Source organism: Argopecten irradians, chromosome 3, assembly GCF_041381155.1.
Source record: "Argopecten irradians isolate NY chromosome 3, Ai_NY, whole genome shotgun sequence".
Lineage (NCBI taxonomy): Eukaryota > Metazoa > Mollusca > Bivalvia > Pectinida > Pectinidae > Argopecten > Argopecten irradians.
Genome location: NC_091136.1, coordinates 26,973,095 through 26,988,536, shown reverse-complemented (window position 1 = coordinate 26,988,536; position 15,442 = coordinate 26,973,095). Strand labels below are relative to the sequence as shown.

At 35.9% G+C, this 15,442-nt stretch overlaps 2 protein-coding genes across 5 annotated transcripts in view; one reads left to right on the top strand and one right to left on the bottom strand.

Annotated features, from left to right (window-relative positions):
* The window catches only part of LOC138318040 (E3 ubiquitin-protein ligase FANCL-like), a 50,231-nt gene extending 45,630 nt beyond the window's left edge, over window positions 1-4,601 (bottom strand). The window contains exon 1 of one of the 3 annotated variants that reach the window (XM_069260089.1): window positions 4,514-4,601. The gene's annotated coding sequence lies outside the window, so the exon portion shown is untranslated. Of the gene's footprint in view, window positions 1-4,092; window positions 4,110-4,513 lie in introns of those variants that run through there. The other 2 variants (XM_069260091.1, XM_069260090.1) reach the window with 2 other exon arrangements.
* A 99-nt stretch (window positions 4,602-4,700) lies between these two features.
* The window catches only part of LOC138318037 (GTP cyclohydrolase 1-like), a 54,098-nt gene continuing 43,356 nt past the window's right edge, over window positions 4,701-15,442 (top strand). The window contains exon 1 of one of the 2 annotated variants that reach the window (XM_069260075.1): window positions 4,701-5,135. In XM_069260075.1, the coding sequence (XP_069116176.1) occupies window positions 4,796-5,135 (340 nt within the window). In that variant the 5' untranslated portion in view covers window positions 4,701-4,795. The remainder of the gene's footprint in view (window positions 5,136-15,442) is intronic. The other variant, XM_069260074.1, reaches the window with a different exon arrangement.

Sequence of the window (15,442 nt, the reverse complement as noted above, 5' to 3'; positions counted from 1 at the left end):
CGAAATAAGATCGTAGCGAAAATGGACAATTATTGGGGCCAACCTCTTTAGACCTACGTTTTAATAGAAAAATCATCTGTTGCAAACATACGGAGACATGAAAAATACATGCAGATTAAAAGAAAAAAATCAATAATTTATAAGTTGTGTCTTTTTGCCCCCCATTTTCGTCGACTGAAATGTTCTCAAAATGCGTATTAAAAATAAAAGAGGTCCTTCTGCACATTTTTCATACTTCATTTTAGGGATTTTCATATTTATTTTGGGTTACACAACAATGTGCCGGTGGTGTGAAACCGGTATGTTCAGATCTAGTCCGCTAAACCTGCTTATATTATAAGGCTTTTTTAATTATTTTTTTGCCTGATATATAGGCAAAAAAAAAAAGCCTAATAATATAGGCAGGTTTAGCGGACTAGTTCAGATCGAGCAGGGTTGCATAATGATATGACGACATTCATAGTTATCATTATTTCATTGCAGGAATTTAAATTCGAAAAATTACCATGTTAAGAACGCTCTAAAGTCATCAAAATACATCGTAAAACTCATCTCAGCAATCGTAAATACATTTAGTAATATTTTTTCCTTCTCGGGGGAGACCTTAGGACCCCCAAAAAACAAAATCTCTCGCTCTAAGCCCTCGCAAAATCATCAAAATACATCGTGAAACTCATATCTCAGTCATTCTAAATTGTAATATCTTTATCAGGGTCTCCCCCGAACCCCCAAAACACCACAATGCTCGCACACTTGCGTATATATATGTAGAATGCAAATTTTACCGATTTTTTTATTTAGACCGCTAAATCGTCTCATAATGGTCAATAGGCTATCTAGTGTGCTGTGGTCTGTGCGTATACTTTTAAAATTTACTAAGGTCGACAGGTTTCTTATTTCCAAAACTGCGCACGGTTAGAAAATATAATGAAGCGGTCTTGTAAATGATTTGTGTTTTAAAAGAAATATATGTTGTTTCATGGTCCTGTGTTAGTTGAACTATTACATGTGTATCTTGTCCACGAGTACATGTCATCCATATTAGGGCATTGTATCTAGTATCTGTGTTTTGTGTCCCGTCTTTTTTATCAGCCGTGCGTGTATTGTTACTACTGTACATCTTATTCTATTTCGTACACATCCGTAAAACTCATTATAGAACTTTAAGAAAATAGATAAGTCTAGCCCTTTCTGTGCGGTGTTCTGAAGGATTAAGCTTCAAATAGGAAATATAGAGGTGTACAGTACGTACATTAGGCGGGATAGGGGCATCGTGGTATCATAGGGTTTTGGATAGCTAGGGTATGAAGGGTGGCGTTTTTTTTTTTTTATAAATATGCATTATATGTACATGTATGTGCATGTAGCATGTAGTCTCATTGTAATTTAGGTCCATTTACTTGTAAAGTTATATTTCTTCTTGTTGGTTTAACTTTAAAGTCTATGTTTTGAGTTTTAAGTTACAGACAAAAGTCAAGCGCAACCCCCTTGAACCTGAGTCAGTGACACACATGCACACGTACACGGTGTCAAATGGCTTTTAAAGATACTCCACCGCCGACAGAGCATAAATGATATTCATCATTTGAACAATAATTGGTGTTTAATCGTGTATATATACATGTCTAATCAACACAAACAATAATATAGAATAATTTATTTCGCCTTTGGTGCATGCGCAATCAGTACTTCATTCCATATAGGATATAGTAACATGGATTTTTTTCGGGATGCATTAATTATATTTCATGTTTTTCACTTGAAGTAAAAGTAAAAGCTCACAAACTGTTCAATGGTGGTAATGGTGTAAAGTAAGTAACTTTTGACTGTAACTGAAGAAAAATACTAAATCGTCTGCTCCTGTTTTTGATAGTTAAAATTTACCATTTGTCAGCGGTGGAGCATCTTTAACATACTGAACATAACAATTTTATAGCCCAGAATATGACGATAAGAATGAGTAAGCTATTGTTTGTATTATATCATTGTATGTTATAGATTATATATTATATACGGATTCATTTCCACTATTCAATATAGCAACTACACGTAGCGCGACTGTTTTAAATATCTATAATCGCCAATACCGCAACACTGCCCCATTGAGTTTCCCGGCTCTTGTCACAGCTGTTGGTCTCAGATGACGTCACAAATCTACGGCCACCTGGTGATATCAGGGGCGATAAGCGATGCGATCGTTCTAGACAAGGGTCGTTGTGGACTTCGTTTCAAGCACATTTTATGGAAATTACGTCAAATACAACCTGTATTTTTTGTTGGAAATCATAAAGTGCACCACAATAAACAAATATCAACACAAAATTAGCATATTTAAAATCTGTTTTTATCACCTTTAATTTCTAGTATGTATATATACATATTGCATATATATGCAAAATAAAGTGGTGATAGAATTATACTACCTACAACTTCAGTAATAATGTTAGATTTCCGCATTTCATACCAATCGCCACGTAGACAATATTTGGTGTGTTTAATTTTCGACAAATTTTAGTCAAATTATGACAACATCCAAAATATCCCAATTTACGGTATCTTTAAAGACCAATGAGATACTCCATGTAAGATTAACATACTCAGTAACATTTATTGTAAAACAGACGACACGTAATGCCATTAAGACACATCAGATGAGAGACTCAGTTGTCTTATGCTAATTCTTCATACTAGAGGCAAGTTTCATTATCTTTACAATGATCTATTCAAAGGGATATTGGGAGTTTTTCTATCCTCTTAAGATTTTTATTACATATGATGTCTGAACGTGTTATCACTGACAATGAACTTACTGAAGCTATTATTTACATATCGTTGATCAGTGATGTTAATTATATATATATAGTTTCTTCATCATACTGTCTTCATACATACATATTTATTTCCTATCATGTTTATGCAATTTTTCTGAGAAATTGTTCTAATATTGAAGATTGAGTATCGTCCTCTTAAATCAATTGATAATTGATTATAAAATAAAATAAAAAAAAAACTACAAAAAAACAAGGATTCCAAGAGCTAGTACATGGGGAACCCTACAAGCTTTCAAATTGACTGGACAACAGAAAACTATTTATTTGAAATGTAGATATTGTAAGCAATTAAAGTGAACAGTCGGGCAAGGATAGCTAAAGTCGGTAAAAATGGTGTGAATGTATCCAGTATAATTTCTTATGAAATGGAAAAATAAAATCTCTCGTCAAAATCTGTCTGCGTACGAAGAAATTAATTTAAAGTATGGAAATTCTAAAACGTCCTCCCGGCTCACTATGTCCGTGGTTACATTTCCACGCAGCCTCGCTTTCAATGCTTTCAACTTTCCTTTACTTTAATGGTCAGAACTGGGAAACTAAGCAGAACTTGACCGTCGTATTAATATGTGAGAACTTTTGGAAGGCCAATGAACGCATTTAGACTGGTTTTCTTTGCCCGACTATTCACTTTAAATTTGTGTAAACCACAAAGCAATTTCTTAAACATTTTTATTGTTTTCCTCTGCCCTTAAAGGAAGTAGACAGTACTTCTGGTCATGCAATCAACATGGCATAGGTGATCAAAACAGAATCAATGAAAGGCCCATATCAGTATCGTTTACATCTGGATATTACCATGACAGTTAAAGTTATTATATTTTTAGCAATGAAAGAATTCTTTAAGGTTGGTTTTTTGGTATAAGAAAAAGAATGTGTTATTTGTTTATCTTACTATCGATGTTTAATGTTCTGATACATCACTCTTATAAGCAGAAGCTACGGGTAAGCGGGTACAGGTTGGGTTGCAACAGTCGGGTACCCTGTGCGAAAATTTTGTACCCATTACAGTCCTAATTTAAAGGTGCATGAACAATCGAAAAACCAGGTGTTTATGATTTAACACACACAAAAAAAGAAAATATATCTGGAGGAAGTAAAATGCATTATCAGATTCACAAAGAATTAATTTGAAAAAGCTTACAAAAATTGGTACCCTTTCAAAGTTTGACATGTTCAATATGACTTGATGACATTGGTTCAATGTATATATCTCTACAATCACATAAAAAAAGAAGGATTGTCACTCTTGGTTAACACTTACCATGGTTGCTCTTATCACTCTGGAACATCTGAAACTATTCAGAAACTACCTATGATACTATTTTTTTTTTTTTTTTTTTTTGCTAGTCTATATCTAAAACGAAATCTTTGAGTCATTTCAAGTCATCTAAATATCCATATCTGCTCTATTTATGTGGTTCGAAGATACATGTACATGTAGAGTAGCCTCATATGCCACTGTCACTGACCACAATCTACAAAATGTGCATGTACCTTAGATGTACTTGATTGTCTTTAGATTGTCTCCCTTATCTCATTGGGTTCTGATGCGATCTCAAAATGTATGCTAACCGGTCGATCAGAGAAAGATTCTGAGTTGACAGTCACATAGAAGTTTAATAAAATTCAGACATGTCAACTGAATTGATGTTGATGGATCAAGATACGTAAGCCCGCATTACCTGCATTAGGTCTAGTTACTTTATCGTTTCAGCTACATCTGCATATTTCCCTCCATTGACTATGATCGTCAGGATACTAAAGACGCTTCCATATGTTTCGGTGGAAACAGCTTTACAACAAACGTTCTTGAGACATTGACGGAAAATTTCCGGAAAGTAACGATTATTCATGAGCTCTCGGAGTTTACCAATATAAACAAATCCACCTGCGTCAGAGTCAGTCAGAGACCGACAAGTTAAGGTGACGTACTGAGATTTCCATTCATAAAGTTTCTCTCAATCATGTGTGACAGCCGTATTACAACTCCATTCGTACCAGACCCTAATAAGGAATTAGAGCAGAAATTAAGAAAGCTGACCACAACCAGTGTTGTAACAATGAACTCTAACGATACAAATGTCAGTGATTTTAAGGAGACAGGGTCGGAAAAAGAACTTGACCGTGAACAAGACAATAAGATTTGCAAGGAAGAACAAATTAAATGTGCATTACAAGAGAACTATAAAGGTATTTTACAAGGTCTAGGTGAAGATACGACCCGACAGGGATTACTAAAGACTCCAGAAAGGGCAGCTAAGGCTATGATGTTTTTCACTAAAGGCTACAGAGAGAACATAAAAGGTAACATATTATTTTATAATTGTATTGCCAGCCAGTGTGTCTTAGACTTCTGAGCATAAACTGTTTGTGCTTTATTTTGAAAGGTCCAAATCCTTTGTGTAAATCTAAAGCATATTAGATATGTTTATTAGTCTACACAATGGTATACAAACCCATTGCAAGAGATTTTCGATTGGGGTCGTTAAACAAATTGAATATGTATATTGACTGTATTTAATATTTCATGGATGTAAAATTATAAAGTATTTTCTAATTGACTAAAGCACATATTTAAGTAAAAATGTATGTGATATTCTTGATATTATATATAATGTGATTTATTTATTTATATTTAATAAAAAAATGTGTGTTAATCATAGGGTAACATTTCTTTACTACTACCATTTATTTTCATGATGTCAACAATTTAAAGAATTAAATGTATTGTGATATCATCCATGTATACAACACTTAAAAAAACATTGGCCATGGTATTTTTTTTAAGGGCCACTATACCTCTGCGAAACAAAACAAAAATAAAAGTTTCTTAAAAACAATAATATACGAAAAAGTATATAAATGATTTAAAAGGAGGTTATAACGCCAACCAAATGCAAGATTCCCTGCATAAACTATGTTAATTACTATGTAAATTATAAAAATTAAAATTTGTTTTGGAAAGGTAGTGGCCCTTTAATGCATCCGGAAAAAAAAAAGTAGAGAAATATGGTATTTATATATTAAAGGCTGATTTTTTATTCAACATAGTCTTGATCTTCAAATATAACTGTCTCTAATGATAACGCTTTGGTTTAGTCTCAGCTAGGTGTCATTAAAGTGGTGGAATGATAACCTGAAAAATGATGGTGAATTAATTAAGGACCCTGATTCTACACACTTAATTAAGTTATATGGATGGGCGAATGACAGTTGATGAGATCAAAATCATATCTTGATCGCCACATTGTTCCATAAACTACTCTCAGCTATTACATTACAGGGAATAGTTGACGTAACAGCATGGAGATTTAGATCAAGATATGATTTTAAAGAGATTGGGAAAATGATATGCAGGCAAATGTTAGCTTAATCACAGTTTAACGACAATTTTCAAATCAAGATAAAATAATTCTGCGTAATATTAACTTTACAAAATTCTGAGAGATTTTTAAGAACCCTACTATTTACCTAATTACTTATTTTAGTGAAGATGTAATGACCAATTTTGCAGCAAATAAGACATGAAAAATTCACTAATCAAGTGAATAAGCTAATCACTTTTTAAACAACCCAACTGTTTATGCTTCCTTTTCCTGAAAAAAGCAGTCAGTTTACATAATATCTTTACAGGCACCTGGTGCTAATTATACTATATATAGACATGTATTTCACACCCTTTCTGAACTCTCTGTTATGTGGTCTTAGCACTTGTATTCATTTTGTACCAATTATATCATACAAATTTAAACCAGTAAATACAATTGCTAAGTCATGATCATTAAGCTAAGGTGGCAAACCAGCAGACAATGTGTGAGAGGGCTGTAAAGTTTATGATAGTCTGATTACCTACTTGTTATATGTAAAACAATTTTCATTTACTGCTATATCTTACAGTTAACGATATTAAATTATGATATAAGTATGCCAGCCATAAAAAAAACTTCATGTATTCTGTTGTAGAGTATAACTTTTATTTAATTATCAAATAAAATGTCATTGTGTAATTGTTTTATAATCCAATTTCACTCCAGCTGTGTGCAAGTATTACAGAGTTTACTAATTATACACCTACACATGCAAAATACATTTATTTGTAAGTGTAAGTAAACTATAAATTTGTTTTTTTACCCCAAAGCATTAAAGTTTACAATTTAATATAAGTTTTCAAAGAAAATTACCAAATTCATTAGTTGGTCAATCCATGGTTTCACAGTGGCTGAGTGGTTAAAATGTTCCGACATATTACCACAAGCCCTCCACTTCTGGATCATGAGTTTAAATCCTGTATGGGGCAGTTACCAGGTACTGACTGTTGGGCGGTGGTTTCTCTCTACGCACTCAAGTTTTCATCCACCATCATACCTGACATATCCTGTCATGGCCCTGTCTGCAATTAATAAGGCGTAAAACTTAACAACCCAACACAAACGTTGTGCCAATTTGATTTTTAAGATTGAAAACCAGAATGTATTATGACAAACTAAAGTTAGATTCCACGAACTTATTTTTACCTTATTGTTGTGCCTGTTCTATTGAAATCAATGAAATAAATAAATATAGGGAAATTCTTGAAGCCATCATGAATTATGAATGCTGAATTGTTGCTTTAATGGAACAAATAAAGTGATTCCCTCAAGCTTAATCTATCAAAGCCTCTCCTTGGTTATTAGATTTGCTCTTCTAATTTCTTACGTTTGATTGGCCAAGAAAACAAAATCACAGCATCTTGTATTTCTGCATTTTGAAGTTTGTTATCATTTCTGCCAATTTCTGCAGATATTCCTCAAATTCCATAATTTGGTCTCTAGTAATGCATTGATGATATATAGCCTTGGACGTGATCTAAATAGAAAATGGCAGCTCTGTCATACAGCTATCTTCAATTGGGTCTGAACTTAATTTGACTATAATACAATAGAATACATGGCTACCAGATCCTAAGAAACAAACATGTTGCAGAGACAAAAATTGTCAAGGCACATTTTAAAGACATTTCTAATATTCTTGAGACTTGTAGCGAGTCTAATCATGCATATGTCAGGGTATATTCTTTAGTGCATTTTGGTGACGAGGTAGTGGCCCCATTCCCAATTATAAATAGCCATATTTTCTTGTTGGTGGCTAAATTTCCCAATTACTACTTTAGATTTATAGTTAATATGACAAAATATCATAGGCAATACACACATGATTTCTTATGAGATTTAATGGAATTGCAGCATGCTTATATTAGACACCAAATTGTGCTAACTATGACTTAAAATTCCCAATCAAAAGGTCCCTGGCCCATTTTTCTCAAAAGCCTTATCGGGTGTAAAATAGATTTGTCTGAAACATCTTTACAGATCTTCTGTGAACAATATGTGATTATAGCCATGCCTCAGATAATCAATTGATGATAAGGTTACTGTGTAAATAGAAAAAGAAAAGTGTAATAAGAAAAGCGAACAGTTTGTCTGTGATTTCATGGTGATCGAGTGTTCACAGTAGGAAAAAAATATCTAATCTAATTCAACTGATGTCACTCTGGTGGGACCAAATTTATATTTACTATAACTATAATGCTCAGATCTCTGTGGTGTAATATGGATGTGGTCTGTGTTGTCAGAAACTTGTTGAATGGTTACTTTAAAAAAACTTCATTTGTAAATATCTGGTTCCTTTCAGTAGTATTAAGGTACATTAGATACCACTAGTTGACCTTTTTTTTATTTATATGTCCAACTTTCCATGATATTCGTTCAAAACGAAGTAAACTATATTATTGGAAAAAACCATCAGTGTTTAAAATGATACAATTACTAGGCTCAACCAATTTGAAAGATTTGTCTATATTAAGTAAATACATTTACGAGGCTAATCAAATAAGGAGACATTTATTGCCATGAAAAAAAACAAAACAAAAAACTGTCCATTCTCTGTGTATTTTATTAATATTATACATGTGCACATGTAACCTGTCCTCTCTACACTGCTTTAGTGCAGTGCCTGCTCTGTAAAAATGTTGTATTTTGTACTGATGGGCTGTAAAGCCTAAAGTAATAAAGGAATTGAATTGAATTGACCTAACCTGATATGGCCTATCCCTCTCAACAGTAATGACATTAAAAAATGACATGGGGCATTGTACAAACTTATATTTAATCCAATAATTACAAGTGTCAATTTCCTTATAAACACATCCACTCCCTTTTCAAGACTTAAGCTTACTTACCATATAAATATGAAAATCATACATTTTTTTTTCCTTTTATTTCTTTTGCATTTGATTTATGACTTACTCTGCACAATATTTTTTGAAAGGTTTAAATGTGATCCCATTATAAGCCCCCTGTCAAATTTTCATGCGTTCTGGGCAGTAGGCATGCACATATTGGGTTGAATGTAGTAAGGTAACATATTTGACTGCCAAGATCTCAAACCTAAAACATTTGTGGCTTTGGTCTAACAGTGCACGTTATTTCTCCCAAAAGAACTGGATTGAATTAAGCTATGAGTTAATGATGAAAGGCAATATTTAAGGATTAGATAGTAATTTCTCTACAGAACATTTGAGTTTTGCTTATGAATCTAATAAAAAAAACTGGTACAAATGGATCAACATATGCTTGCTGGTGGCAAACATCTGTCCCATCATCATGTTAATATTACACTGTAAATACATAATGGAACCCGTTTCAAACTCCTGTGCTCTCCTCTAAAGTCCACCTAATGGCCTGCTTTGATGGCTTGGTCAAAACTCAGAAGAAGAGGAAGAAGATAGGTATATAAGCTTCTATCCTTATCATAACTTAATAACTGTTTGTCACATTAATTAGGACATTTAAAAAAAGCTCTAGAATTCAAAAAGAGAGAGATAGATGGATAAAAAATGCATATATCTTCTTCAGCTTTCAGGTTTCTAACCATGGAGCTGATAGAGTGACAGCTGGCCACATAAAATGTAATTGGAAATATTAGTTTGATTATTGCAATATTTTTGGATGTTTTAATATCTCAATTTTTGATATTAATAGATTTAGTTGAAAAATTAATTTTGAATATCTCTCAGTTTTTTAGCTCACCTGGTCCGAAGGACCAAGGTGAGCTTATGCCATACCGTGGCGTCCGGCGTCCGTCGTCCGTCGTCCGTCGTCCGTCGTCCGTCGTCCGTCGTCCGTCGTCCGTCGTCCGTCCGTCCGTCCGTCCGTCAACAATCGACTTCTTCTCCATAACCGCTGGTCGGATTTCAACAAAATTTGACTGGCAGCATCCTTATGGGCTACTAACTGAAAATTGTACAAATGATGGGGCTGACCCCCCAGGGGCCTGAGAGGCGGGGCCAAAAGGGGTCAATTTGGCTATTTCCATATAAACGACTTCTTCTCTGAAACCAAGCATGGGATAGCACCCATAATGCAATGGTAGCATCCTTATAGGGTGGGGATTCAAAATTGTACAAATGATGTGGCTGACCCCCCGGGGGGCCTGAGGGGCGGGGTCAAATGGGGTCAATTTGGCTATTTCCATATAAACGACTTCTTCTCTGAAACCAAGCATTGGATAGCACCCATAATGCAATGGTAGCATCCTTATAGGGTGGGGATTCAAAATTGTACAAATGATGGGGCTGACCCCCCGGGGGCCTGAGGGGCGGGGTCAAATGGGGTCAATTTGGCTATTTCCATATAAACGACTTCTTCTCTGAAACTAAGCATGAGATAGCACTCATAATGCAATGGTAGTATCGTTATAGGGTAGGGATTAAAAATTGTACAAATGATGTGGCTGACCCCCCGGGGGCCTGAGGGGCGGGGTCAAATGGGGTCAATTTGGCTATTTCCATATAAACGACTTCTTCTCTGAAACCAAGCATGGGATAGCACCCATAATGCAATGGTAGCATCCTTATAGGGTGGGGATTCAAAATTGTACAAATGATGGGGCTGACCCCCCGGGGGCCTGAGGGGCGGGGTCAAATGGGGTCAATTTGGCTATTTCCATATAAACGACTTCTTCTCTGAAACTAAGCATGAGATAGCACTCATAATGCAATGGTAGTATCTTTATAGGTTGGGGATTCAAAATTGTACAAATGATGTGGCTGACCCCCCGGGGGGCCTGAGGGGCGGGGTCAAAAGGGTTCAATTTGGCTATTTCCATATAAACGACTTCTTCTCTGAAACCAAGCATGGGATAGCACCCATAATGCAATGATAGCATCCTTATAGGATGGGGATTCAAAATTGTACAAATGATGGGGCTGACCCCCAGGGGGCCTGAGGGCGGGGTCAAAAGGGGTCAATTTGGCTATTTCCATATAAACGACTTCTTCTCTGAAACTAAGCATGGTATAGCACCCATAATGCAATGGTAGCATCTTTATAGGGTGGGGATTCAAAATTGTGCAAATGATGGGGCTGACCCCCAGGGGGCCTGAGGGGCGGGGTCGAAAGTGGCCAATTTGGCTATTTCCATATAAACGACTTCTTCTCTGAAACTAAGCATGGTATAGCACCCATAATGCAATGGTAGCATCCTTATAGGGTGGGGATTCAAAATTGTGCAAATGATAGGGCTGACCCCCCGGGGGCCTGAGGGGCGGGGTCAAAAGTGGTCAATTTCCATATAAATGACTTTTTCTCTGCAATTTAACATGGGATTACGCTCATAATGCAATGGTTACATCCTTATAGGGTTTGGATTCAAAATTTTGCAAATGATGGGGCTGACCCCCCGGGGGCCTGAAGGGTGGGGTCAAAAGGGGTCAATTTAGCTATTTCCATATAAACGACTTCTTCTCTGCAACTAAGAATGGAAGAGCACTTATAATGCAATGGTAGCATCCTTATAGGGCTGGGATTTGAAATTGTACAAATGATAGGGCTGACCCCCGGGGCCTTAGACGGCAATAGATGCGAGGTCAAAAGGTCAATTAGGCTACTATTTTCATATAAATTACTTTATCTCTGAACCTATGTATTGGATAGCATATTTGTATGGTATCAATAGCATCATTGTATGGTTGTGATTCAAAATTAAACTTTGGGAGTCAATTTGCTTATTTTTCTAATTGTCAGAGTCTTGTGATAATTACTAACAAAAAACCAGGTGAGCGATACAGGCCCTCTGGGCCTCTTGTTATATTAAAAGATTTAATTAAAAAATATATTAATTTGCAAAGCCAGATCAATTCAGCATGATGACATGTAACAGTTAACGTTATGTCTCTGTATATTGATGATAACAATTAACATCAATGATCTTCTTTAATAATATGTTAAGACCAGTAACTAATAATTAAGACACAATTTAATTTTAGTGTGATAGATCTGATTGATGTATTTCACAGTATATTTGATAATAAACAAAACACATTCAAATTAATAAGTGCTCTACTTTATAAATAGTAACCTCAAACTTCCAATAGCAACCTGTTATATATGTAATATAATATTACTTTGATACACATCATGTTAATTAGGTCAGTATCTTGCATTTCGGGACCGCAATGGCAAAGTGGTTAAAATTGTCCTTATATATTACAGCAACCCGTCTGTCTCTGGGTTGTGAGTTTGAATTACATGTTGGGCAATTGGAAGGTACTGACCATAGACTGGTGGTTTTTAGTGCGAGTGTACTCGTACTATTGTTTTCCTTGTCGGATAGAGTCTGTGTACATCCGCTATGCGCAGATTCCAACTGTGCACGCAATACCGGAAGTCAGTGTCTAATAGCGTTAATATATTTCGCCATCATTTAGTGACACCAAACTTTCAAAAACATATACACTGTATTAAGATATTCTTGTCATTGATAATCTACTATAAATTATCAACAATGACATTACTCAGTGCTAAACGCATTTGTTTTATGTAAACTTTCAGCGGCGTATCATACAAGCTCTTGCATCGGTCACGTCATTCTAAGCATCTGATCGACTTTTGAAACTTCCGGAACAATACAATGCAATTCAGGTTAATACAGTCAATAAAAAAAAGTGACGAAACGGAGAGCTTTTAGTACCGGCCACATATTTAATTTATTTTACATCATCATAGGTCCTAAGTGTACGTTGCACTTACTAAACCCTGTGACCATAGACCGCATTTGCTGCAATTCTAATAAATATTTATGAAATTACACAGCTTTGCGTAAGAGAAACAGAAAAAAAACACATTATAAAATATCAGTCTGAGTCTCTAAGCTCTAGATCTAATGTACCCCAGAAAGGCGTTCAAGCATGACACAGGTAAGTCACCACGTGCACAGAGACTGGACGATGTTCTAGCGGACGACTATTTTGAACAGCGAAACAAGTGTATCGTATCAATATCAATATGATAATAAACACACTTTTATGTAACAAGACCTCAAAGTAATTTCACATTTAAAGTTTTGATGAAGTAAAGGATAGTATTTATCACAATGCACAGAGGGTATAAACAATCTCCTTGCAATAGTCCCAAGAATAATGAGCAAATGTGCTACGTACACCTGTTGCAGAGGATGATTTCATAGCGGAAACAAGCAACTTAATGTCTAACAGACATATTTCTAGTTTCCTTATATATTACAGCAACCCGTCTGTCTCTGGGTTTTGAGTTTGAATTACATGTTGGGCAGTTTGAAGGTACTGACCATAGACTGGTGTTTTTTTCCTTATATAATACAGCAACCCGTCTGTCTCTGGGTTGTGAGTTTGAATTACATGTTGGGCAGTTTGAAGGTACTGACCATAGACTGGTGGTTTTTTCCTTATATATTACAGCAACCCGTCTGTCATGGGTTGTGAGTTTGAATTACATGTTGGGCAATTGGAAGGTACTGACCATAGACTGGTGGTTTTTTCCTTATATAATACAGCAACCCGTCTGTCTCTGGGTTGTGAGTTTGAAATACATGTTGGGCAATTTGAAGGTACTGACCATAGACTGGTGTGTTTTTTTCCTTATATATTACAGCAACCCGTCTGTCATGGTTGTGAGTTTGAATTACATGTTGGGCAATTGGAAGGTACTGACCATAGACTGGTGTTTTTTTTCCTTATATATTACAGCAACCCGTCTGTCTCTGGGTTGTGAGCTTGAATTACATGTTGGGCAATTGGAAGGTACTGACCATAGACTGGTGTTTTTTTCCTTATATATTACAGCAACCCGTCTGTCATGGGTTGTGAGTTTGAATTACATGTTGGGCAATTGGAAGGTACTGACCATAGACTGGTGTTTTTTTTCCTTATATATTAAAGCAACCCGTCTGTCTCTGGGTTGTGAGTTTGAATTACATGTTTGGCAATTGGAAGGTACTGACCATAGACTGGTGTTTTTTTCCTTATATATTACAGCAACCCGTCTGTCATGGGTTGTGAGTTTGAATTACATGTTTGGCAATTGGAAGGTACTGACCATAGACTGGTGTTTTTTTTCCTTATATATTACAGCAACCCATCTGTCATGGGTTGTGAGTTTGAATTACATGTTTGGCAATTGGAAGGTACTGACCATAGACTGGTGGGTTTTTTCCCTTATATATTACAGAAACCCGTCTGTCTCTGGGTTGTGAGCTTGAATTACATGTTGGGCAGTTGGAAGGTACTGACCATAGACTGGTGTTTTTTTCCATATATATTACAGCAACCTTTCTGTCTCTGGGTTTTGAGTTTGAATTACATGTTGGGCAGTTGGAAGGTACTGACCATAGACTGGTGTTTTTTTCCTTATATATAACAGCAACCCGTCTGTCTCTGGGTTTTGAGTTTGAATTACATGTTGGGCAATTGGAAGGTACTGACCATAGACTGGTGTTTTTTTCCTTATATATTACAGCAACCCGTCTGTCTCTGGGTTGTGAGTTTGAATTACATGTTTGGCAATTGGAAGGTACTGACCATAGACTGGTGTTTTTTTTCCTTATATATTACAGCAACCCGTCTGTCATGGGTTGTGAGTTTGAATTACATGTTGGGCAATTGGAAGGTACTGACCATAGACTGGTGTTTTTTTTCCCTATATGTAACAGCAACCCGTCTGTCTCTGGGTTGTGAGTTTGAATTACATGTTGGACAATTGGAAGGTACTGACCATAGACTGGTGTTTTTTTCCTTATATATTACAGCAACCCGTCTGTCTCTGGGTTGTGAGTTTGAATTACATGTTGGGCAATTGGAAGGTACTGACCATGGGCTGGTGTTTTTTTCCCTTATATATTACAGCAACCTGTCTGTCTCTGGGTTGTGAGTTTGAATTACTTGTTGGGCAATTGGAAGGTACTGACCATAGACTGGTGGTTTTTTTCCTTATATATTACAGCAACCCGTCTGTCTCTGGGTTGTGAGTTTGAATTACATGTTAGGCAATTGGAAGGTACTGACCATAGACTGGTGGTTTTTTCCTTATATATTACAGCAACCCGTCTGTCTCATGGGTTGTGAGTTTGAATTACATGTTGGGCAATTGGAAGGTACTGACCATAGACTGGTGTTTTTTTCCCTTATATATTACAGCAACCCGTCTGTCTCTGGGTTGTGAGTTTGAATTACATGTTGGGCAGTTGGAAGGTACTGACCATAGACTGGTGTTTTTTTCCTTATATATTACAGCAACCCGTCTGTCTCTGGGTTGTGAGTT